Source organism: Miscanthus floridulus, chromosome 9, assembly GCF_019320115.1.
Source record: "Miscanthus floridulus cultivar M001 chromosome 9, ASM1932011v1, whole genome shotgun sequence".
Taxonomy (NCBI): Eukaryota; Viridiplantae; Streptophyta; class Magnoliopsida; order Poales; family Poaceae; genus Miscanthus; species Miscanthus floridulus.
Window position 1 is genome coordinate 54,975,433 of NC_089588.1, and position 25,642 is coordinate 55,001,074.

General features: G+C 56.1%; 2 protein-coding genes across 2 annotated transcripts; both read left to right on the forward strand.

The window, feature by feature from the left end:
- The first annotated feature begins 97 nt into the window (after positions 1–97).
- On the forward strand, positions 98–24,233 carry LOC136483732 (cysteine-rich receptor-like protein kinase 26). The gene is made up of 6 exons (XM_066480877.1): positions 98–121; positions 19,019–19,153; positions 22,889–23,147; positions 23,235–23,459; positions 23,661–23,811; positions 23,931–24,233. Exons 2-5 carry the CDS (start codon positions 19,049–19,051, stop codon positions 23,735–23,737), a joined length of 666 nt encoding a protein of 221 aa, XP_066336974.1. The 5' UTR covers positions 98–121; positions 19,019–19,048; the 3' UTR covers positions 23,738–23,811; positions 23,931–24,233.
- On the forward strand, positions 9,335–10,233 carry LOC136481951 (uncharacterized). Its single transcript, XM_066479221.1, has 3 exons — positions 9,335–9,482; positions 9,553–9,711; positions 9,791–10,233. The coding sequence occupies exons 1-3, from the start codon at positions 9,341–9,343 to the stop codon at positions 10,231–10,233; spliced, it is 744 nt and encodes a 247-aa protein (XP_066335318.1). The 5' UTR covers positions 9,335–9,340.
- Positions 24,234–25,642: the final 1,409 nt, after the last annotated feature.

The following is a 25,642-nucleotide window of genomic DNA, read 5'->3' on the forward strand; positions in this document are numbered from 1 at the left end:
TAACATTATGATAGCTGGTTGATTATTATTCGGTTGGCGTCCTCTTTATCAGGTATCCATTTCCGCGTTCAAGGACCAAAAGCAAAGCCTCCCGTGTCTGCCGACTGCAGGACATGTTCAGGTTTCCTCCGGGCCTTATCCTGCCAATTAATTTCAACTTTATCCTTAAGAACTTAGTGGATAATCCCAGGCATTTTTAGCGGATGATTCAAAATTGTTCAGACATAACACCCACAACGACCTTTCCTCTTATTAAATAAGATGCACAAAGACGAAAGCTACGACGTTTCCAAAACTGAAAATGTTGAAACTAGCATTGGAGCCGAGAAATGGCTACATTTCATATATTACACTGCGTCTAGTTGTGCATAGTAATTAAGAAAAAGTCTATTTTTGACCCTCCAACTATGGCTATAGTTTATTTCTAACCCTCTTACTCGAAAAACCAGACACGCGTAGTCCTTTAACTCTCAAAACCATTTAAAATTGGCCCTCGCGTTCATTCAACCGCGGTTTCGACCCAGTCAACCCGCCACGATGCGCCCCCGGAGGAGCGTCGGCGTGGAGGCAGCGCGATCTTTTTGGTGCCGCCCTGGCGGATCTCGTGGCGGAGGCACGACCGCAGCAGCAGCGGCTATTGACGACGAGCCGAGCGGGAAAGCGACGAGGGGCAGCCAGAATATCTGCCGCCCACCAATGGCCTCGCGCCCCCTCGCTCCCAGCACCCTATCCTCTCGCTCCCTCCCCGCCTCCGAGCAATCTCCCGCCGCCCCCACCTCCATGCCGCGCGCGCGCGGTAACACCTCCGTCAGTGCCCGCCTGCTCGTAGTAAAACACTAGCGGACCAGCAAGCGCCTCCCTCTCTCTCTCCTTGCCTCGTCACTCTCCGTCTCTCTCCCGGCGGGCGTGTGGTGGCCATAGCTTCTCTGCCTCCACTTGTCTTCTTTGATTCCTCCACTGAGGCCAGTAAGCTCAGTTCAGTTGTTCCTCGCTGCCGTCTCCGCCCGCTTGCTACTGCACGCACTTCTGCTGCTTGCTGTCCCGTGCCGCCGGCTCTTCCTCGTCATTCGCGTTGCTGCCTCCGCCGCCTCGGTCGCACAGGTACCGAGGTACGGTACAAGTCCGGCGTTCGCTCGCTCGCCTCGCCTGCGCGGGTTGTTTCTATCACTTTCGGAGTTTCGGTAGGTGTGTCATGTGTGCATACATACGTACTCAGTACTCACGCACGGCCGCGGCGTGCGCAGGTGAAGGGGACGCCATGACCGCGACGCCGGCGGTGATCGGGCTGAGCGCCGGCAACCGCCTGCTCGCCACCTCATTCGGCTCCACCGACCTCGCGCCCCGGCCCGGACGCGCACCCGTCGCTGCAGTTCGCGCCCGCCGCGCCCAAGCTCACCGTCGTCGCGCACCGCGCCTCCTCCTCCTCCCCCGCCGGCCACGCGCGCGCGCACGCCATCCGGGCGCTCAGGAACCACTCCGCGCCCGCGCTCTCCCCGCCGCTGCCGCTGCCGCCTCCACCCGCGGACCCGGCGCCGGAGCTGGACACGGAGTTCGAGTTCGAGTCCTCGCTCGAGGCCATCGTGCTGCTGCAGCGCTCCATGCTCGAGAAGCAGTGGGAGCTCCCCTTCGAGGACGAGGACGAGGACGAGGAGGACGAGAGGCTTAGCAAGGCCACGGTGGTGGTGGCGCGGTCGGGCGTCTCGGCGCGCCAGCGGTGGATGAGCGGCCGCCGGCGGGGACCTGGCCGGAAGAACGTCACCATCAGCCCCGAGCGGTGGGGAGAGCTCGGCCATCCGCCGTCAATGGCGAGCGGTGTGGTGCACGGGGACGACGGTGCGCCAGAGGAGCCGCTGCGCCGTCGCGTAGGAGGCCCACCACGCGGCACTGGAGGGCGCGTAGGTCAGCACCGAGACACCGAGGCCGCTGTACAGGTCGCGCACGCCGTCCACGAGTAGGATCTTCCGGCTGACGACGTCGACCGGGGTCCACACCACCTGCATAGCTACGGCAGCGGAGACAACCCGCCCGCGGCCGAGGCAGCAGCAGAGGCGGCCGGTTCCGCGACGCCGAGGTGGAGTGCAACGGAGCACACGACGCTCTTGGTGTGCCCGTATGTGAGCGAGGAACGGCGGAGCGCCCCTCCTCTCTTGCCTCCACCGCGGGCAGCCGCCACCGCCCTCAGTCTGCTGCCGTGGCCAGCCCCGTAGCAGGGCTTTGCCTCGGCTTGTCGGAGACCGCCACCGACCACCCGCCAGCCCGAATCGGTTGAGCACCGCCGGACCCAAAGGCCACCATGGTCCACGGCCGTTCGAAGAAGCCACCCGGAGCCGCACTCGCCGCAGCCGTCGCAGAACGGGCTAGCCACTTCTCGCCATCGCACTGGAGGTCGAGCACCGCAGGAAGCCGCTCACCCGACTCCGCTCTGCTTTGCCGAGCCGCACGGGCCACGGAGCCCTACGCGACGAGGCCGCAGGAACCACCGTGCCCGCTCGTAGCCGCCCTCGGCCTGCCGCGCCGCCGCGACTGAAGCCGTTGTCGCGCCGATAGCGGACGCCGCTTTGGGCCGCTGCGAGCAGCCGCCTCCATGCCGAGCGCCGTTGTCGCCCAGCTCACGCGGAAGCCTGCTCCGCCGAGGCCCAGGACCGCCGCCGGGCTCCCCAGTGCCCTCTGCCCCCTCCCGCTCTGCCCTTCTCTCTCTCTATCTCTCTCTCTCTCATCTCTCTCTATCTCTTTCTCTCTCTATCTCCCTTTCTACCTATCGCTGTTGACCGGTAGCAGTCGCGAAGGGATGAGGACTGGGCCAAAACCGTTGGTCGTGGCGGGCTGACTGGGCCGACAACGCTTGTCGGGTTTCAGACCGGGCGGGTGGTCCTCAACCAACCAGTGAATTTGAACTGCGTGCCCCTAATCCCGAAATGGTGATGCAAAGAGACACAAGGTTATACTGGTTCAGGCAATCGACGCCCTACGTCCAGTCTAAGAGATCGAACTGTTATCCTCGCACCGAAGCGCTTGAGTAGGGGGTTACAAGCTAGGGGAGAGAGGGAACTGGTCCCAGGTCTCGGCGAGGTGTCGTGTGGGCCGCTTGAGACGTTGCTCTCAGGCGGCTGGGATGTGAGCGTGTGTGTGTGTTACAAGGTGTTCTTCTCCATGTCCATCCTTCTCTAAGTGGCCTAAGTCCTCTCCTTTTATAGCCGAAGGGAGGACAAGGACAGTACATGTGTTGACTATACGGCGTCGTGCCAACAGGGGCGGTGTGTCCAAGCCCTGTGGCCTGTTCCTGTGGCGGCGTGGTCGTCGGAGTGGTCCGTCCTTGGAGCACTGGGGCGGCGTGCTAGTCCCATCCGATCCTGTGCGTCGTGGGAGCCCCGGGACTGCCTCGGAGTGGGTGCGGCGGTGAACGTGCAAGCCGCTGTGGACGGACTGTGCGCGAGGCCGAGGCTACACCGTAGTGGGGGTCTCGGCGGGCACGAACCCCAAGATAGCCGAGACCTTGGTGCACAGTGCCGAGGCCCCGAGCGGGCGGCTGATCTGGTGCGTCGGCTTGGAGGCGGTGATGACCCGGGCCAAGTTATCCGTGCGATGTTGTTTTCGAGGCGGGGATCGCGGGACACAGTGTAGTATGGGCGCTGATCGTGGGCACAGCGTCAGAACACAGTGGCCGGTAATCCCCGCCGTGCCCTATCCCAGCCGGTATGGCGCTGATGCGACCTCAGGTCCCGTCGGCCATTCTGTGGCGTCGAGCCCTCGTCCGGCTGAGATTGCGGGAGTGGTTGAAGTATTAATGAGACACGACGCGCTGTCGGGAGGGTCGGCCGAGGCGGGGGCCGACGGGCCATGGACGAACCGGCCTCGAGCAACACGGAGAATGAGGCCTCGCATGAGACGGAGAATGCACCCCCCGCCGAGGCCTTCCGTGGGGAGCCTCGCGCGAGGCGGAGATCATGTTCCCTGCCAAGGCCTCCAGTGGAGAGCCTCGCGCGAGGCGGAGATTTCGTCAGGACGCCGAGACCTCCTGCGCGAGGCTCGAGGCGAGGCGGAGGGCTTGGTGGGCCCGGTCGTGGCGGGTGAGGGGCCCACGGCTTACCTTCTAGCTTTGTTTTTTGATGGGACTTAAGTGACCCCTTTGATGTTCGCTCAGGGTACCCCGTTCTAAGGTACCCGACAGTAGCCCCCGAGCCTCTAGGGGAGTGCGTGCACTCTCCCTGAGGGTTTGCCGAGGCTTGGTTCATACCCGCTCCCGTAGGAATTGGGTTTTGTTTCTTGAGGTTCCGGTGGGTGCGCGTGAGCGCACCCGCCGGGTGTAGCCCCCGAGGCCTTAGAGGAGTGGAGTTACTCCTCCAGGGTTTTTTTTATCTTCGCGTTTGAACGAGTAGTTCTTATCGCATTTGCCGAGCCCATAAGCGCAAGTTCGGGTTGCGGGGGTCTCGACGAGGCTGTAGGAGCAAGCCCTCTAGCCTCCGCACGGAGCGAGAGGTCCGTCAGGGGTTCCCCTGACTCTGGGTACGACCCTCACGCTTCCTTTTCGCTCAGAAGGAGGGGTGGAATGTGCCAGGCTACCCTCGATGGGCACGAGCATGGGCACTTCCGGTGAGCTGTTATCGGGTGAGTCCGAGTGGAGGCCCATACCCCGTTCGCTAGGGGACGGCTAGTGGTCCAGAGACGCACTCCAAGAGTACCAGAGGGTTTCTCTAGTGGGTGCCGAGGTCGTTCGCTGGGCCTCAGTGGCTCGGTGCCTCCCTACGGTGGGATCCCATTCGGAGACTTCCCTGCCGGTCTCGGACACGACTTAGGACGCCCCGAACGATTGCTCGCTCGGGCCTCGGCCATTCGTAGGCTCGCCCCGAAGTCATCCCTGACTCTGTTGCCCTGAGGCGGCTGTTGAAACCTCTTGGAGGCCCAGCCTTCGAACCCCTGGACCGTAACGGGCTCAGTGCCCTTTATCGTATTTTGTAATGAAACCTCTAGTGTGGGCTTGGACCGTTTGTCTTGGTCTTGGGTGCAAGAGGAGCCCCCGAGCCTCCGCCTGGAGCAAGAGGGCGGTCGAGGGTCCCCTGACTTTTTCATCCGACCCTCGCATATCCTTTTCGTTCGGATGGAGGGTTTGTTTGCCGAGCCCATTCTGGTCTCGGCAAGGTTGCAGGAAGAGCCCCTAGCCTCTGCGTGGAGCGAGAGGGCCGTCGGGAGTTCCCCTGGCTTTTTATACGCCCCTCGCGTGTGAGGGTTTGTTTGCCAAGGCCCCTTTTGGGCGTGAGCCCGGGTTGTGGGGTCTCGGCGTATTTGCAGGAAGAGCCCCCTTGCCTCTGCACAGGGTGAGAGGGCCATCAGGAGCTCCCCTGTCTTTTTGTTCGACCCTCACGCTTTCTTTTCGCTCGGAAGGAGGGTTTGTTTTGCTGAGCCCCTTTGAGTGCGAGCCGGGGTCGCTGGGTCTCGGCAAGGTTGCAGGAAGAGCCCCTTAACCTCTGCATAGAGCGAGAAGGCCGTCGGGGGTTCCCCTGACTTTTTGTGCGATCCTCATGCTTCCTTTTCGCTCGGAAGAAGGGGTGGAATGTGCCTCGCTACCCTCGATGGGCACGAGCGGTGGCACTTCCGGTGAGCTGTTATCGGGTAGTCCGAGTGGAGGCCCGAACCCCATTCGCTAGGGGACGGCTAGCGGTCCAGAGACACACTCTAAGAGTACCAGAGGATTTCTCTAGTGGGTGCCGAGGCCGTTCGCTGGGCCTCGGTGGCTCGGTGCCTCCCTACGGTGGGATCCCATTCGGAGACTTTCCTGCCGGTCTCGGACACGACTTTGGGCATCCCAAGCGTTTCGCTTGCTTGGGCCTCGGCCTCGTATAGGCTCGCCCACGGTCGTCCCTGACTCTATTATCCTGGGGCGACTGTCGAAACCCTTTGGGGCCCAGCCTTTGAACCCCAGGATCGTAATAGGCTCAGAGCCTGGTTCCTTCATACGAAAGGAATAGGCCGCGGGGAATATCTTCCCTATTGGCTCGGCAACGGGTGGCGCGCCTTTTGAGGTGGTTTCGTGGGGAGACAAAACGACGCCTGCTGCCGTAGTGGCTGAGCGTGACGTGGTGGATGGGACGTAACTGTCCTTGCATTTAATGCGGGAGACGTGGGCGCGTGGGCCGGCGAAATCGGCTCGTGGTTAACTGCGCCGGATCGGGGGGGGGGGAAACCTTCCTGATTTCGTCGCCCGTTCGTTTCGCCTCCTCCCTGCATAAATACCCGAAGAGTCTCGCCCCTCCTCGTCTTACCTTGCCTGCATTAGCACCGCCTCCGTCGAGCCGTCGCTAGAGCAGCGGGTGCCGGGAAGAAGAAGAGAGAAGAGCGAGCCTAGGGAGAAAGCGAGAAAAAAGCGAGAGCGTGGGAGAGAGAGAGAAAAGACTCACCGCCGCACCCGATTCCTCCATCGCACCCATGGCCGGCGACATCGTCGTTGTCGAGGCGGACCCCTGGGATCCATCGGACGTCACCGAGGAGATGCTTCAGTCGCTTGTTGACGGTGGATTCCTTCGCCCGGTGATAGACCCCACCAGGCCAGAGTGGATTGCTCCGTACGGTGAGCCAGAGCCGAGGCCTCGCGACGGCTACGTCGTGAGCTTCGTCTCCTTTCACGAGCGTGGCCTCGGCGTCCCAGCGGACCAGTTCATGCGGGCGCTCCCGCACTACTACGGCGTGGAGCTCCACAACTTCAATCCCAACTCCATCGCTTAGGCGGCTATCTTTGTTGCCGTTTGCGAGGGGTATTTGGGGATTGATCCCCATTAGGAGTTGTGGCTCCACCTATTCCGGGCGGGGCATACTACCAAGCCAACGGGCACGTCGGGTAAGAGGAAGGCGACGAGGTCCGACGGCTGCACTCTCCAAGTGCGTCAGGACCGCCTGCACCTCTACATCCCGGCCCAACTCGCGTCCTCCAATCGCCGGTGGTACACGAGTTGGTTCTACCTCCGCAACGATGACAGAGGACTTCCCCCCTACACTAGGCGGATTGTGGGGAGTTGCCCGGAGAGATGGAAGTACGGCGTCCCGAAGGACGACTAGCCCAAGCTGCAGCCGCTTCTGGAGGGGCTGGCAAGGCTGCGGGGCCACGGTCTCACCGTGGCTGTGGTCGTGGCCGCCTTCCACCGCCGGAGGGTGCTACCGCTGATGGCTCGACGGCGGCGGCTGTTCGAGATGAAGCCGGGTGAGCCCATTGAGGGCACCCGAATGTCCTCCTCTGCCCTTTCCGACAAGGAAATTCTTCGTCGGGTGGGGGAGACGGTAGAGGCGAAGCTGAAGGGCGGCAACTTGACCCCTATCGCGATGCGGCCGTCGTGGGGGTTCCTCTCGCTGGTAAGTCGAGTGCCGCTGTGGCCTCCGAGCCTCCTCAATCTCCCCTTACCCCTTGTTTCCTTATGCGCATCCGTCGTTCCTATAGGGGATGAGGGACGTGCGTTCCTCTCCGCCGCCGGTCCCTGAGGACGTGAGGCGGCGGGCGATCAACCGCGCGCATGCCGATGCGCAGAAAAAGCGGAAAGACGGCAAGGCGGCGAAGCGCACGAAGCAAATCCTTGTGCGCGAGGAGCTGGATAAGCGCCGCCGCCAACAACGGAAGGATGGTCTCCCGTTGGAGGAATCCCCGTCGACGTCGCCGTCGACGGAGGCGTCGGACGGGGATGACGGGGGCGAGGTGGGGCGAGGTCCCCTGGACCACCTTCCTGACGTCGTGGAGGTGGCACCCGGGGCGTCGGCAAGCAGCCCGGCACTCCCGGGAGGGGGAGGAGAAGCGGACCCGGGGCCGGCGGTTGCCCGCTCTGGGGCCGAGGCCAACACGCCCGAGGCGCGGGCGTTAGGCAAACGCGCCGTCAGCCCGATAGGCTCGGCGGCCGTGGTGGAGCAGGTGGCGGTGGAGGCGACGCCACCGCCCCCGTAGAGGACCGAAGGGGCGCCGGGGTCCGCTGAGGACCGACCGGCGCCGATGGATATGGAGGCGACGCCTCTGCCGCCGCCTCCACCGTTGCGGACGAGGTTTGCCGTGGCGAACCGGTTGCCGCCCCGTTCAAGGTAAGTGTATATTTGGTAGGGTCATAGTGCCTTCTGTTCGCCCCTTTTGGTCTCGAGCTGACCCTATAGGTTACTTTTCCCTAGTCAGAAGCGGCCTGCGGACGATCTTCCCTTGGCGCCCCTTAAGGCGCTCAAGGCGAGCCTCGGCTCCTCCGCCCACTGGGTGGCGGAGGCACAAGCCGCTATCCAACGCGGCGCGGCATCGGTGAGGGTCGACCTGAAAGAGCCGACCGCCCAAGGAGGGGCTACCGAGGTGGCCCCTACACAGACGAGGGAGGGAGCGCTTCCATCCCGCGGGGGCGAGGCTCACGAGTCGGATGGGGTCGGCGTGCCCTCGGTTGCCGAGGCCCCCAAGGTCTCCGAGGCTGAGGCGATGGAGGACGGGGCGCCCGAGACCGCCGACACCGCAGTGGCCGCGGTCGGTGTTTTGGCATCCTCTGAGGCCACGATGGCGGAGGCTGGAGCCCCCGAGACCGTTGAGGCCATAATTGCGGAGGCCGGAGCCCCCGAGACCGTTGAGGCCATAATTGCGGAGGCCGGAGCCCCCGAGACCACCAAGGCCGTCGTAATGGCAGCGAGGCCGTCTGTCCAGGAGGCGGAGATGAAGGCGGCGGAGGCCTCGGTGGCGCCCTTGGTTCAGGGGCCGCCGTTGTTGCGAGAGAGCGCCCGGGAGGCGGAGGTCTATCCGATCTCTTCTGATGATACCTCCTGGGCGCGGGAGGTGGTCGACGCCGAGGATGCCGGTGCCGTGGAACAGCCGACGCCGATCTTGGACGAGGGAAGCTCGGCCCTCGTGCGGGCGCGACCCGAGCCTCGCGGGTGGGATCACCCGCGGGTACTGTGGCGGAGCCGGGACGACCCAGAGGGGGAGCCTCTGTTCGCCCTCGAGGACGCAGCCGAGGGCGGGCGCTGGGGCACCTTCGAGCAATACCACCAGCTGGCGGAGCGGTCGCTATGGACGGCGCTGTCCGTGGTGGTCGACGAACTGCCCGGAGTCGCCCAGGAGCTCGAGACCCGGTCCCTTGGGAAGTCGGTCTTTCTCCGGCGGGAAAGGGGCATCTGGGACCAGCTTCAGCGGCAGAAGGGCCTTCTTGCCGACGCTAACGAGCTCCTGTTGGCGCGAAGCGCGGAGGTGGAGGACCTCCGCCTTCGTTGTGCCGATGCGCAGGTCGAGGCGGCCACGGCCCAGACGCAGCTCGCCCCTCTGGCGGCGTAGGTCAAGGAGTTGGAGGAGGAGCTTACCCGCGCAGTCAGCGATCGGGATGCCTTCAGGTCCCGGGCCGAAGAAGCGATGGCCTCGGGCAAGGCCCTCACCGGGCAGTTGGGGGCAGAGGAGAGTGCGCACCAGCTGAAAAAAGGCGCTCTGAACGAGGCCCTTGCTGCGGTTGAGGCCTCGCAAATCGAGGCTGTGGTTTGGAAGGGGACGGTCGAGGGTGAGTTTCAGTCCCCTTGTTTTGTTTCCTTTTCCTTATGTTCGCTCCCTAACTTCCTTGTATGACGCAGAGCTAGGAAGTGAAGCTTCCAGGGCGGCCGAGGCTTCTCGGGTCGAGGCCCAGCGGTTGAAGGAGAAGGTCGAGGCCTCCCGGGCCGAGGCCCTGCGCTGGAAGGAGAAAGCCGAGGCCTGTCAGGTCGAGACCCGACGCTGGGAGCAGAAGGCCAAGGGTGAGTTCCGTGGGCTTCCCATCCCTAACTTAGGTTGTTTTTTCCCTCGCTCGACCTCATTCCAAATTCCGCGGTGCAGAGTCAGAGGCGGAGATCACTCGGGCCGCCGAGGCTTCCAGCGCGGTGCAGACGGTGCTCGAGACCAAGATCAGGGAGCACGAGGCGCTGAAACGTGCTGCCCTTTCCACCTACGAGGCCTTGGAGGTTGAAGGGGTTCAGTCAGGCAGCTCCCTGGGGAGCCGTCTGATCGCGCAGAGCAACCAGATGCGCGAGCGGCTCCGAGGAGCGCTGCACACGGGTGTCAAGCGCGCGTTGGCCGTCATCTCTTCTCACTATGTCGGTGTCGACCTCCTGGCCATCAGTGATGGGTATGTCCTGCCTGATGATGACGAGGAGGCGGACGCGGTGGTCACGAAGCTGATGGAGGCGGCAGAAGGCCCTGGCACGGCGCTGGCGACGCTCTTCGAAGAGGAGGTGGTTCCTCCCCTACCATCTGCCGGTGCTGAAGGCCCTGAGCCTTGATCTGGGCCCCGGGGGCTATGTAAAATAGAGTAGGAGTTATTTTTTGTATCGTAACGCTTGTGGCCGTCGGGGCCTTTATTTTTGAAGTATTTGTGTTTCTTAGTTGTTTTTCTTATGTTTCCGAGCCTCTGCCCTCTGTTGCTCCTGATCAGATTTCGTTCGCAAAACATCCCCTTGGGGCCTAAGCCGTCCCTTGAGCGAGAGGTAGTGAGGGAGTGCCATAGCCTGGAGGCGTAGGCCGTCTCGCGACTCTACCGGCCTCTTGCTTAGGAAATAGACCTTGGTCCGAGGAGTTTTTACAACTGATTCGTTAGAGCCTGCTAGGGTCTTGGCGTAGGAATTTTTGCAAAAAACAACTGAAGAATGGTGCGTGGGACCTAGGGGGGAGTCCCCCATCTAGCCCCCGAGGGAGGCTCGGTTCTACCGAGGCAGAGCCGAGTCTCCCTTGCCGTGTTACTGAATTGCCGAGTCCTACGATGGGCTCGGGGGGTTTCTCGAAAAATTAGACCAACTAAAGAACGCTTTTTAATTGTATTTCGAGAAACGACATGTACAATGCTTGGAAATTTAGGGATAAAAGCGATGTAGCTGTTCTATGTTCCAAGCGTTGGTGAAGACTTCGCCCTTCTCGTTAGCCAGCTTGTAGGTTCCGGGCTTCAGTACTTGGGCGATGACGTACGGTCCTTCCCATGGCGGGGTCAGCTTGTGGCGACCCTTGTTGCTCTGTGCTAGCCTCAACACCAGGTCGCCTACCTTCAAGTCTCAGCCTCAGACGCGTCGGGCCTGATAGCACCGTAGGCTCTGCTGGTATTTGGCTGAGTGTAGTAGCGTGACGTCTCGGGCTTCCTCCAGTTGATCAAGGGCGTCCTCTCTGGTGGTGCAGTTACTTTGTTCGTTATAGGCTTGTAGCCTCGGGGAACCATATTCCAAGTCGGTGGGGAGGATGGCCTCGGCCCCATAGACCAGGAAGAAAGGCGTGAACCCCGTGGCTCGGCTTGGAGTGTTCCTCAGGCTCTAGATGACCGATGGGAGTTCGGCGAGCCATTTCTTGCCAAACTTTTTCAACCGGTTGTGAATCCTTGGCTTGAGGCCTTGTAGGATTATGCCGTTGGCACGCTCTACTTGGCTGTTGGTCCTTGGGTGTCCTACGGCTGACCAGGCCACACGGATGTGGTGGTCGTCGCAAAACGTCAGGAACTTTTTGCCAGGGAACTGCGTCCCGTTGTTGGTGATGATGGTGTTGGGGACCCTAAACCTGTGGATAATGTTAGTGAAGAACAGCACCGCCTGCTCGGATTTGATTCGATTGATCGGACGAGCCTTGATCTATTTGGAGAACTTGTCGATTGATACCAGTAGATGGGTGTAGCCCCCGGGGGCCTTTTGTAGAGGCCCGACCATGTCGAGCCCCCACACGGCGAACGACCATGTGATGGGGATGGTTTGCAGGGCCAGGGCCGAGAGATGTGTCTGCCGAGCATAGTACTGGCATCCTTCGCAGGAGCGTACTAGCTTGGTAGCATCGGCGACCGCCATCGGCCAGTAGAACCCTTGGCGGAAAGCGTTCCCTACGAGCGTCCGAGGCGCCGCATGGTGCCCGCAGGCGCCTGCGTGCAAGTCCCAAAGCAGGGCTTGGCCCGCTTCGGCAGTGATACATCGTTGGAGGACACCTGAGGGACTTCGCCTGTACAATTCATCATTGTAGAGGGCGTAGGTCTTGGCTCGGCGCGCAAGCCGTCGTGCTTCGGTTCTGTCGTCAGGAAGCTCCCCCCCCCGCTCAAGCCAATCGAGGAATGGGATTCGCCAATCCGCATCCTGGTCAGTCTACGGAGGCTCGGTGTTGACTTCCATGACCTCGGGCTTGGTCGAGGGGGTCTCGGTAGCAGAGGGGGCGTCGAGCTTTGCCGTGGGTTCCACAGGTGGGCCCTCCTCTGTTGTCAAGGTGTAGCCAATGGAAGGTTTGTGGAGGTCTCTGGCGAAGACGTTTGGGGGGACCGAGGCCCGCGCCGAGGCTATCTTTGCCAGCTTGTCGGCGGCCTCGTTGTACTTCCGCGCGACATGATTTAGTTCGAGACCGTCGAACTTGTCTTCTAGGCGTCGTACCAACTTGCAGTAAGCCTCCATTTTGGGGTCGAGGCAATTTGACTCCTTCATAACTTGATCTATGACGAGCCGCGAGTTGCCTCGGACGTTGAGGTGCCGTGCCCCAAGTTCGATGGCGACTTGTAAGCCGTTGATGAGGGCCTCGTACTCGGCCACATTGTTGTTGGCGGCGAAGTGGAGCCGCACCATGTAGCGCATGTGTACTCCGAGGGGCGAGATGAACAGCAGACCCACGCCTGCCCCGGTTTTCAATAGGGATCCATCGAAGTACAGGGTCCAGCACTCCATCTGAGTTTGAGCCGGTGGCAGTTGGGTGTCTGTCCACTCAGCCACGAAATCGGCCAAGACCTGAGACTTGATCGCTTTCCGAGGCGCAAAAGTCAAGGTTTCCCCCATAAGCTCGACGGCCCACTTGGCTATCCTGCCCGAGGCCTCCTGGTTATGAACTATCTACCCCAGGGGAAAAGATGATACCACAGTCACTGGGTGAGACTCGAAGTAGTGACACAGTTTGCGCCGGGCCAGGACCACGGCGTAGACCAGTTTCTGGATGTGGGGGTAGCATGCTTTGGTCTCAGAGAGCACCTCGCTGATGAAATAAACAGATCGTTGGGTGGGCAGAGTATGCCCCTCTTCCTGCCTTTCTACCACTACGGCAGCGCTGACCACTTGGGTCGTTGTGGCGACGTAGAGTAAGAGGGCCTCGTCCCTGGCCGGGGGTACCAGGATGGGAGGATTTGTGAGCAGCCTCTTGAGTCTGTCGAGGGCTTCTTCGGCCTCGGGGGTCCAGGAAAAATGCTCGGATTTTCTCAAGAGTCGGTATAGAGGCAAACCTTTTTCACCGAGGCGCGAGATGAAGCGGCTCAGGGCCGCAAGGCATCCCATGACCCTCTGTACTCCCTTGAGGTCTCTAATTGGTCCCATGCTGGTTATGGCCGAGACCTTCTCTGGGTTGGCTTCAATGCCGCGTTCCGAGACTATGAATCCCAAGAGCATGCCTCGGGGGACCCCGAACACACACTTCTTGGGATTGAGCTTGATGCCCTTCTCTCTAAGGCATTTGAAGGTTATCCTCAAGTCATTGATGAGATCCTTGGCCTTTCTGGTCTTGACCACGATGTCGTCTACGTAGGCCTCGACGGTCCACCCAATGTTGTCGCCAAAGACCTGGGTCATGCACCGCTGGTACGTGGCACCTGCGTTTCTGAGGCCGAAAGGCATAGTCACGTAGCAGTACATGCCGAATGGTGTGATGAAAGAAGTCGCAAGCTGGTCTGACTCTTTCATCTTGATTTGATGGTAACCAGAATACGCATCAAGGAAAGACAGGGTCTCACACCCCGCAGTGGAATCAACGATTTGATCGATTCGGGGTAATGGAAAGGGGACTTTTGGACAGGCTTTGTTCAAACCGGTGTAGTCCACGCACATCCTCCATTTCCCATTTTTCTTCTTGACTAACACAGGGTTAGCCAACCACTCTGGGTGGGACACTTCTTTGATGAATCCGGCCGCCAAGAGTTTCCGTATCTCCTCACCGATGGCCCTACGCTTTTCATCGTCGAAGCGGCGTAGGCGTTGCCTCGCCAGCCTAGATCCGGCCCGGATGTCCAGGGCATGCTCGGCGACCTCCCTCGGTATGCCCGGCATGTCCGAGGGACTCCATGCAAATATGTCGGCGTTTGCACGGAGAAAGTCGACGAGCACGGCTTCCTATTTGATGTCGAGGGTGGCGCTAATCCTCAGTGCTCGGTCGTCGGGGCAGGCGGGGTCGACCGGGACGAGTTTGATGGCTTCCGCAGGCTCGAACACCCCTGCGCGACGCTTGGAGTCAGGCGCCTCGCCACTGAGTTGGTCAAGGTGGGCGATGAGGGTCTCGGCCTCCGCAAGAGCCTTGGCATACTCGATGCACTCAACGTCGCAGTCGTATGCATGTTCGTACGTGGACTCAATTGTGATGATACCGCTGGGGCCTGGCATCTTGAGCTTGAGGTAGGTATAGTTGGGGACTGCCATGAACTTGGCGTAGCACGGCCGCCCTAGGATGGCATGGTAGGCTCCCCCGAACCCAACTACCTCGAAGGTAAGGACTTCCTTACGGTAGTTGGAGGGAGTGCCGAAGCAGACGGGAAGGTCGATGCGCCCGATGGGTCGCGTGCGCTTCCCTGGCACGATGCCGTGGAAGGGGGCGATGTCGCCTTGGAGTCTCGACCAATCGATCTCCAAGAGCTCCAGGGTATTGATGTAGAGGATGTTGAGGCCGCTGCCTCCGTCCATCAACACCTTGGAGAGTCGGGTGTTGCCGATGATCGGGTCGACAACCAGTGGGTACTGCCCGGGATTCGGAACATGGTCAGGGTGGTCATCTCGATCGAAGGTGATCACCTCTCGAGACCAGTCGAGGTACTAGGGGGTGGCCACCTTGATCGAGAAGACTTCTCGGCGTTCCCTCTTGCGCTGTCGCGCCGTAAGGCACGCCGAGGGCCCACCGAAGATCATGAAGGCGTTGCGTACCTCGGGGAACCCGTCGTCCTTGTCTTCGTCCCGGTCGCCGGCGCCCTTCTGCTTGGCGTCGTCGTCGGGGAGCCCGAGCCTAGCGTAGTAACATCGCAGCATGGAGCAATCCTCGAGGGCGTGCTTGACCGGGCCTTGGTGATAAGGGCATGGTTTTTTGAGCATGTCGTCGAAAGGCCTAGGGCCTCTGGGGCCTCAGGGATTCTTGCGTTCTGCGGCCCCGACCAGATCGGCCTCCAGGACCTCCTGCTTCCCTAGGCGCCCCTTTTTCTTTCTCTTGGGGAGGTGGGAGGCCGAGGCCTCGGGGGCCTCGTCCCTCCGCTTTCCCTTGGAGTCGCTGTCGAGGAAGATGGCTCCGACAGCCTCCTCGCCCGAGGCGAAGTTGGTGGCAATGTCAAGGAGCGCGGCAGCAGAGCGTGGTACGTTCCAACCTAACTCTCGAACCAGGTCTCGGCAGGTGGTGCCAGAGAGGAAAGCCTGGACGATCTCCGAGTCGCCGACGCTCGGCAACTCGGTGCACTGTTTGGAGAAGCGCCGGATGAAGTCTCGGAGAGACTCGTCCGGCTTCTGACGACAGCTTTTAAGGTCCCAGGAATTCCTAGGGCGCACGTATGTGCCTTGGAAGTTCCCGACAAAGATCCTAACCAAGCCGCGCCAGTCGTGGATTTGTGAGGGAGGACGGTGCTCGAGCCAGGCTCGCGCTGAGTCTGACAAGAGCAAGGGGAGGTTGCGAATGATGAGCAGGTCATCATCCGCGCCACCTAGCTGGCAGGCCAGGTGGTAATCGGCAAGCCAGAGTTCAGGGTTGGTCTCGCCGCTATATTTCACGAGATTGGCTGGTTGCCGAAACCGGGCCGGGAAAAGGGCAGCGCGGATGGCCCTGCTAAAGACCCGAGGGCCTGGCGGTTCAGGAGAAGGACTGCGGTCCTCCTCGCTGTCGTAGCGACCGCCTCGGTGTGGGTGGTAGCCCCGAGCGGGCCCCTCGTTGTCGTGGTGTCGTCGCCTACTGACCACCTCATGGTCTCCCTGCACCTCGCGTCGATTGCTGAGGCGGTCCAGAAGCACGAGGACCCTGTGGGCTATCGGCGCTCGAGCGGGCTCGGGACGAGCCGGGGCTTCCCTATCCTGCCGAGGTGGTGCCGCGGGCAGGTTTGAGATGCCCCCGTGCCGTCGGGAGGCGGAACTCTCGGCCTGCTGAACCGCGGCGGTCTCTAGGAGATCCCGGAGCTCGCCGCGGACCCGCTGCCCCTCAGTGGTAGAAGGCTCGGGCATTGCGCGGACCAGCATTGCCGCAGCCACGACATTCTGGCTAGCGCGATTGAAGACTGGGGGTTGCTCACTCCCTTCGTCGTCATGGATGCGGTGATGCACATCGCGGGCCCTCTGTCGGGCTCCCCCGCCTTCGCCGCGACCTCGCTGTTCCTATTCGAGAGTGTCTCGAAGCTACTGCAGAAGAAGTTGGTCTTGTTCGACATTGGCCTGGAGCTCACGGAGTTGTTCCAGGTCTGGGCGTTGAGGTCGCGCAATGGCGGGGACCTCGTTTCATGCGGCCGGCAGGACAATGCGTGGAGGTGTGGCGGCGCCTATACCTGGGCGAAGCGGGGAATGGCTACCTGCCCCCTTGTCCTCTTCGCCCGCCCTCGACATCCCGAGCCCGACGTGAAAACATTCGCGAGTGGGGTCATAGGTACCCTCGTTGTCGGAGTCGGAGTAGTTGAAGCAGTAGTCGCTTGCGGCCAAGAACTGGCGCATAGCCCCAGGGTCGTGGAGTCCGGAGAAATCCAATCCGAGCCATGCCTTGTCCTCCTCCGAGGAGTTGTTGTGGGTGCTCAGGTCGAGAGCGAAGCGCTGACGGCTTTCTGAGGGATCTTCGTGAGCGGCAGTGTAAGCGCAGGCGTAAGAGGCGACGACATTTCTCAACCCAAAGGGGTATGGGGATGGCGCCGTCGCCAGATTCTGCTCCGCCGGGATCGGCTCCTCGGGGAGTGGTGGAGCGGAGCTTGACGACTGGGTATTGCCGCGTGTCACCGGTGATTTTCCTTTGTCCAAGCTCAGGCTAGACAGGTCCCCAGCCAGGGACCCTGTGCCAACAGCTGGTCGTAGGATATCGGCGGGGAGCGGTGTGCCGCCCCGGATTCGCATAGCGTCGGGGTGGTATTGCTCACGCCGTGCCCGGCGAGCGTGGCAGGAGCGGCCGCCCGGGCGCCGCCTGCGCCTGGGCTGCCGGTGCGTGGCTTCATCGTCGGTTGGTGGGGCTCGAGGAGTGAGGAGTACCATGTCGTACTCATGCCCCAGGGACATGAACTCTAGGCTCCCAAACCAAACCACCGTGCCGTGACGCTATGGTCGTACGGGGTCTGCCATCTGGAACCTGCTGGGATGACGAAACTGACACGCAGAGGCCCCTACCTGGCGCGCCAACTGTCGATGTTTCAGACCGGGGGGTCCTCAACCAACCAGTGAATTTGAACTGCGTGCCCCTAATCCCGGATGGTGATGCAAAGAGACACAAGGTTTATACTGGTTCAGGCAATCGACGCCCTACGTCCAGTCTGAGAGATCGAACTTGTATTCCTCGCACCGAAGCGCTTGTAGTAGGGGGTTACAAGCTAGGGGAGAGAGGGAACTGGTCCCAGGTCTCGGCGAGGTGTCGTGTGGGCCGCTTGAGATGTTGCTCTCAGGCGGCTGGGATGTGAGCGCGTGTGTGTGTTACAAGGTGTTCTTCTCCGTGTCCGTCCTTCTCTAAGTGGCCCAAGTCCTCTCCTTTTATAGCCGAAGGGAGGACAAGGACAGTACATGTGTTGACTATATGGCGTCGTGCCAACAGGGGCGGTGTGTCCAAGCCCTATGGCCTGTTCCTGTGGCGGCGTGGTCGTCGAAGTGGTCCGTCCTTGGAGCACTGGGGTGGCGTGCTAGTCCCATCCGATCCTGTGCGTCGTGGGAGCCCCGGGACTGCCTCGGAGTGGGTGCGGCGGTGAACGTGCAAGCCGCTATGGATGGACTGTGCGCGAGGCCGAGGCTTGGTCGGTGCCGAGGCTGCACCGCAGTGGGGGGTCTCGGCGGGCACGAACCCCAAGATAGCCGAGACCGTGGTGCACAGTGCCGAGGCCCCGAGCGGGCGGCTGATCTGGTGCGTTGGCTTGGAGGCGGTGATGACCCGGCCAAGTTGTCCGTGCGATGTTGTTTTCGAGGCGGGGATCGCGGGACACAGTGTAGTATGGGCGCTGATCGTGGGCACAGCGTCAGAACACAGTGGCCGGTAATCCCCGCCGTGCCCTGTCCCAGCCGGTATGGCGCTGATGCGACCTCAGGTCCCGTCGGCCATTCTGTGGCGTCGAGCCCTCGTCCGACTGAGATTGCGGGAGTGGTTGAAGTATTAATGAGACACGACGCGCTGTCGGGAGGGTCGGCGGAGGCGGGGGGGGGGGGGCGACGGGCCGCGGACGAACCGGCCTCGAGCGACACGGAGAATGAGGCCTCGCGTGAGACGGAGAATGCACCCCCCGCCGAGGCCTTCCGTGGGGAGCCTCGCGCGAGGCGGAGATCGTGTTCCCTGCCGAGGCCTCCAGTGGAGAGCCTCGCGCGAGGCGGAGATTTCGTCAGGACGCCGAGACCTCCTGCGCGAGGCTCGAGGCGAGGCGGAGGGCTTGGTGGGCCCGGTCGTGGTGGGTGAGGGGCCCACGGCTTACCTTCTAGCTTTGTTTTTTGATGGGACTTAAGCGACCCCTTTGATGTTCGCTCGGGGTACCCCGTTCTAAGGTACCCGACACCGCTGTCGAATGGGCGCGAGGGCCAATTTTAAACGGTTTTGAGAGTTAAGGGACTGCGCGTGTCTGGTTTTCGAGTTAGAGAGCTAGAAATAAACTGCAGCCATAGTTGGAGGGCCAAAAATGGACTTTTTCTAGTAATTAAATGCTATGAATAGTTGCGATATAAAAATGTGCACTGAAAGACTCTATTTCATTAATCACCTCAAATCCCTTTATGTGATATGGCACCTTTGGAAATCGTAGAATAAAACTTGGCCTAAGTACTCGTCATGCTACCTGTTTGTCCTATTTTTTAATGGGCTGTTGTGCCTCCCCTGGCCGCTGCAGAAATTTGTAATGAACATTTGAATCTACTCTCTGTGCCAATGATAAATATGCTTATACCTTGTCTTCTGCAGATAGATCATTGCGTTGGGAGCAGAGATAGCATGGATAATGCGGAGTCAATGAAAATGTCACATAAATTATTGAAAGAAATTACACATGATTTCTCCAAGGAACTCGGTTGTGGCACGTATGGAGTGGTTTACAAGGTATGATTCAAAGCCAACAGCAATATGGTTTTAATATTTTGTGATTAGGTACGTAAGCAATCTCTGAAAGACATGATAAAAAGACTAGCTCGCCCTCTTCCCTTCCTCTCATTCCTGTCTTCTGAGCCTACACTAGTACACTGATAATGTTTAGACACGGTCAACATCTATTTTTAGTGATAGTTTTTATAATTGCTCCTACCTACTGATTGTAGAAATTAGACATTTACAGGTTCACCTTCATCCCCTACTCTTTCACGCTAGTCAAGAACTCAATCAGTAGGTAGGAGCAATTTGAAAAACTCAATAATGCAAGCCTTTCTCCCATGCACCTAGCTTGTATTACAACCATGTCGTACGGCTCATGAGGCTATTATTACACGAGCTGCAATGCTATCTATCCCAACATCCATACCCTATCCTCTTCTATTCTCTCTTGCATGCCCCTAGTTTGTATTAAAGTTTGTCTGCATCCAACTTGATAAGAAAAAGTTATGATTTTTTTAGCTGCACCTATTTTTAGAGACGGGCTACTATTATCAACCGCCTTTAGAAATTAGAAATCAATTTCTAGAGGCAGGTGGTGTTTGTCTAAAAATAAAGAGCATTTTACAGGTAGCTAGAAACACCAACTTTTAGGGCCATCTCTGAAATCATGTTTAGAGATGGTACTTGATAAAACCATCTCTAGAAGAAAAAGAAGGCGCCTCTGAAAATCGTTTAAGTAGTGACCACCGCCTCCACCCTGGTCTTCTTGAAACTTGTCAGATTCATTGGCCATGTCACCATGCAACCGCCAACATCCACAGCAACCCAAGCTGCTCCAAAATCTCCTCAAACCAACCCTCCCTAACTACTTTAGTGAAATCTACCACTCTCCAACCCTTGGTCCTCTACCACCCACCAACACCTCACTCGCCGCCCACTGCTCCACTAGTCTAGCTTACTCGAAGGCATTCTAAGGCCGGTGAGCATTGGAGCCACCTAAAACCCCCAAATCTTAACTCTAGTTTTGCTACCTTGCCACTACTATCGATCTGCATTGCCTTTACGCGGCCAACCACCAAGCGCTCCCCTCATCTGCCATCCTTTGCCCATCACAAGCGTCGCAGCCAGAAAGCATGTGTCATGATGGACACACGTGAAATATGAATTTGATATGATGCATGGCATCTGGAAGGACCAATTAATGGCTAGAGGGGGCTGAATAGCCTATTAAAAAAATCCTTCAAGGCACAACACAACTAAGCACAAGTATTAGTAACAAAGGTGGCCCTAATAATTAACTGCTAGCACCTAATCTAGCAAGCCAAACAAGCACTCCTACAAAAGTCTAGTCACAGAAGATAAAGCTTCTAGTTACACACCAGAACTAGAAACTACTCGAACAAGGCACAAGAGCTAAATGACTACACTAGCAAGAAGAACAACTAGGCAAGCAAGCTAGTGAACAATAGTAAAGCACAAGTGTAGGGAGCTCAAACTAGATGAAGGGGGGACACAAGATTTTCTCCCTGAGGTTTGGTAGCTTGCCAGCTACATACCTATGTTCCCATTCTGGCATGTCCAAGGATCATCGCTCCTCCGCTACCTCAACTACCCCTCAAGGTAGGCTCTGACATGAGCGCTAAACTATAAGCCGACTTGATCATGAGTACACCAATAGCCTCAAATCCACTAGAGTTGCTCTTCGCTTCCACCTGGTGGGGATGAGCACAAGAACCCCTTAAATCCTTCTCCAAAGCCCCCGAAACAAATTCCACAAGTGCTCGACAGAGGCCGTTGCCTCCAACCCATCTAGGTGGTGGCAATCACCAAGAGTAAAAAGAATCCCATAGCTTCAACAATCCACTAGTGCCACTACATGCTAACTCTCAAAGCAAATGCACTAGATCCTAGCCAATCTCACCCAAATGCGATTTCAACTAAGCAAATGCGAGTGGAGTGTTCTCTTGAGCTCTAGTAGCTATGTGTATCTGATGGTAGTGCCAAGAGAGCCAAATAGCATGTGCCCACCACCTACTTATTATAAGCCCACAAGAGAAACTAGCTGTTACCAACTAAAGCTACTTTCTGCGCACACTGGATAGCTTCGGTGAGCACCGAAATTATCCAATGGCTATCTCAATGGCTATTCAAACTAGCCGTTACAATGTACAAGATCTCCAGTGACATCTCCGGTGGATTACCGAGAGGTCCGGTGCGTGTCTCAGCCCAAAACAGCACGAAAAGAACCTCTCGAGTCACGCTTCGGTGCACACTTCGGCGCACTGACCAGAGAGCTCCAATGGCTCTAGAATTCTACGCAGAAGGTTTTTGTTGAGCGCTGCAAGGTTTCGTTGCCTCTTTTTGAAAACGCTTGCATGCCATACCACCACTGCAGCCTAAGGCTCTAGTGCTCATCACTCCGGTGCCACCGGAAGATAATGTGCTCCCTGCAAAAATAGGCTGACAATAGGCCCTTCAACCAAGCTCTAGGGATACTCTCCAGTGCACCACTAGAGAGTTTTGGTATACTTTAGATGTCCGGACCCATCAAGGATTTGATATTGTTCTAACCCTCCGGTGGAACCTCTCCGATTCCCACTAAAGAGCTCTCGTGAGTGTAAAAACCTTTTTCAAATGACTAACTCTAAATAGGTGTCCCACATGACAACAAACACCTTTAGCACTGAGTTATCATTTTCAAAATATTTTTCAAAGGTTTTCACTTGCTTCCTTGCCACACCACTCGACCTAACACATATGCATTGTTTAGTCCTCACCTAATGGCACTGGATAACCATATTAGCCAAAGAATTCCCCTCATTACACTATCCTAAATCCGGCCATTCACTTCTCTATACACCTTATGCTGGTGAAACAAAAAGCCTATGCATAAACCTTTGCCTTCAGGCTTTTGCTTCCGTCTCCACCATCTTCCTTACTTGTTGAGCACTTCACTTCCATGGTCCTTGCCATCTCCTTTGGGCTCCATGTATAGCTTATCCTCACCTTGTGGACTAACCTAGCTCATCATCTCAAGGAAATCATTAATCCACTAATAGCCACTCAATTACCAGAACCCAAAGTGGTCTTTGAGCATCACTCCCCAACTATGGAGGACACAAATCACGGGCATCACACTTTGGTGCCCATATCTGACCCTGAGGCTATGGGGTGGGCTGACCTGACTAAGCAGCGGATGGGCACAACCCAAAGTATCTCCACTAGGTTGCTACACAAAGCATAGATAAACACCATCCTCGAGATTTTGTTGCAACCAACTAGAAAACATAAATCTATATAAAACTGGATCAAGGATGTTGCATCCATGTAACCCTAGTCCCGGCTATATAAGGCAGGTAGGGACCCTCTTCATTGGTACTTAATCACACTTCACCATTCAACAATTGCCAACAATACAATACAATCAGAAACACATTACGTGTGGTATTACCTCATCATGAGGACTTGACCTGTATAAAATCCTCGTCTTGCACTACCCTCTATTTTTTCTTCATGCACACCATAATGATAATGTCAGTGACAAAACGCCTATATTTGTAGTGCAAGGAAGGGGAAGTGTGTAGGCCCCATTTGCAAAAGAGTTATTAAATGGCATGTGCAGCAAAGATCATCGCTGACTTCCCTCCTAGACAGGCCTGTGCGGGTATTCCTAAAATATCAGGATCACCAAAACCAAAAATCAAACCATATATACCCCATCTTTATGAGATCTGATCTGATGAACAGGGTACAAATGCAAATGGAAGAGAGGTTGCTGTGAAGGTACTTCGTGACATGGCAGCACTTGATGATAAGGAATTTACGAATGAGTTCCAGACCCTTGCGAAACTCGATCATGAAAACATTGTACAGTTAGTGGGCTACTGTAATGAATCAGAACCAGTAGTTGTGGATTATGATGGAAGACAAGTTGATGCTGAAAAACTGCATGTTGCGCTCTGCTTCGAATACGTAAACAATGGCAGCCTTGGCAATCATATTTCAGGTGATTAAATATTTCTCCGGGCCATACTTGGAAAACGAAAAATCTTTTTTTATAATACATTTTGAGAATTATTTTTCCTTTTTACAGATGAAAAACAGGGGCTTGAGTGGCACATTCGTTACAAAATAATTAAGGGTATTTGTGCGGGTTTAAATTACCTTCATAAGGGATTGCAGGAACCTGTATTGCATTTAGATTTAAAACCTGATAATATATTGCTAGACAAGGAAATGGTGCCCAAAATTGCAGATTTTGGTTTATCAAGACTCATTGGAGATGAAAGAACAAAACAAACAATGAATAAGTTTATTGGTACACAGTAAGCCCACTGCCTTGTGCCAAAACATATTTTGCTTCATTAGTTGACTGTTAATTGATTTGAAATAGTTGAAGTTTCTATGTGACCTAGTACTTCATTATTACATACTATTGTGATTGGAATAATGTGCACAATTTTTTAAACACTTGTTTGCTACAGTTAATTACAATCTTACTGTGTAAGATGACATGCAGTGGATACATGCCGCCAGAGTACACGAAACTCCAATTGCTCTCACCTGCGTTTGACATATTTAGCTTGGGTGTTATAATTACAAAGATAATGATGGGAAGAGAACGCTACCACGATATTGCTGATATGCCATCTCGGAGACTTGTCCAGCTTGTAAGAGTATATGATAATTTTCTTATACCGATCTTACTCAACATTAAAAAAAAAACTACATCATGTTTGATCTCTTATTAGGCTCTATCGTCCTGACTCTATGTTCTAATATTTTGGAGGTACATACTAGTTGGAAAAATAGACTTCAGGAAACAGAGGGCCTCAGATCACGGCTCGAAGTATATTGCCAACAAGTGAAGACTTGTATTGAAGTAGCATCAAAATGTTTGATGGAGGATCGGCACCAAAGGCCTACTATACAAGAAATTGTCGCTACATTGAACGAGACTGACATGATTCATAGCATACCGTCCAGGCAGATAGAAAAGGTGTGGGCTCAGAACATAGATTTAATCCTGCTTGTATGAGAATCCCATGACATAGATTCCTCTCTATGAAAAATTACATAAAACTTATTACAATATTCTACATCAACAAATGCTACTGCAAAAACTTCCATTTTTTAAGAGTAATAAGTGATACACCCTCCGTTACAATCGTTTTGGTTATCTAGATACATAGTTTTTGCTATACGTCTAGATATACACTATGTCCAGAACTCTAGATATATAGTAAAATATATGAATCTAGAATAGTCAAAATGACATAATTTAGAACGGAGGGAGTATAAATTAACATAAAACTTTGGGGCTACATCTAATAAAAAATCTTATCTCTGTTGGCAAAGATAAAAATGGTTATTCAACCTTCAGGCGTATTAAGCTCCAGTGTTGGCAAAGGCTATCACTGACTATGGACGTTGCGAACTCCCATCAGGCACTCTTGATTAGGGATCCACCCTTTTGCTAACGGGTAGTTGGTCTCTAAGTAGATGCTTTCTCATTTTATTCAGTTGTGTTAAGGATATTAATATCAACTATTCTCTTCGTCCCAAAAAACTTGATGTGCTAGAATAAAAAATATCACATAAAACTTGATGTTTTAGCTCTTGGACAATATATTAGGATTTAGGCCCATATCCCAGCTTGAGATTATGGTTATGCCTTCATGCATTCATTGTAACGAGGGGTTTATTTCTTAGTTAGCATGGTTTACCTTCAATAAATCGCGGTATATGGGTAATTTCTGTATCCAGCTTTTTGATATTTTGTCCATTAGAATCACACCTGTAGTTGTGATGCGTTCAATTTCCTTGGCAGTTTCACTGATGGACAATCTACCCATGCAACCAGGAGGAGCATCGTGTCCGTCTTAACATCAGGTATATGTTGTCACAAACACATCACCAGTAGTTACAATCTGATCCTTTCCGTCTTTCATGATCAACGTAGTAGATGAAAGTAGAAAAGCACAAAGATACAAAGTAGGGAACTATTTTTTTATTATTCTCTTAATATCTATAATTACAATGTAGAGCTCCCATGTATATAATTACAATGTAGGCCTTGTATTATATGTAGGATACTACCTAACTCTTTGAGCTACATAGACAATGGGCTAGGATTAGGATTCATCTTTGTCGGTGTTTTATTATACCGTTGACAAATAAATTTTGTGCCACGCGCGGGGTTTCAATGAGGTAGCACACAAGACATAGTGATTTATACTGCTGGTTCGCGTGGGGTGCCATACATCTAGTGATTAGGGAGAGAGTTAATTAATTGTTGTGTCCTGAGTGCTCGAATTGTGTTATGCCATGCTCTTGAAGGGCTCCCGATCCCTCCTTATATAGCTGAAGGAATGGGGTTATAAGTGCTAGGAGTTGGTATTAATGGTCATGCTTGTTGAAGCCTTGCTTGGCTGGTTCCCAATTCCACTAGTCTCCAGGTGCTGTCTTATCCAATTGGTGTCACTATGGACATGATTCCCT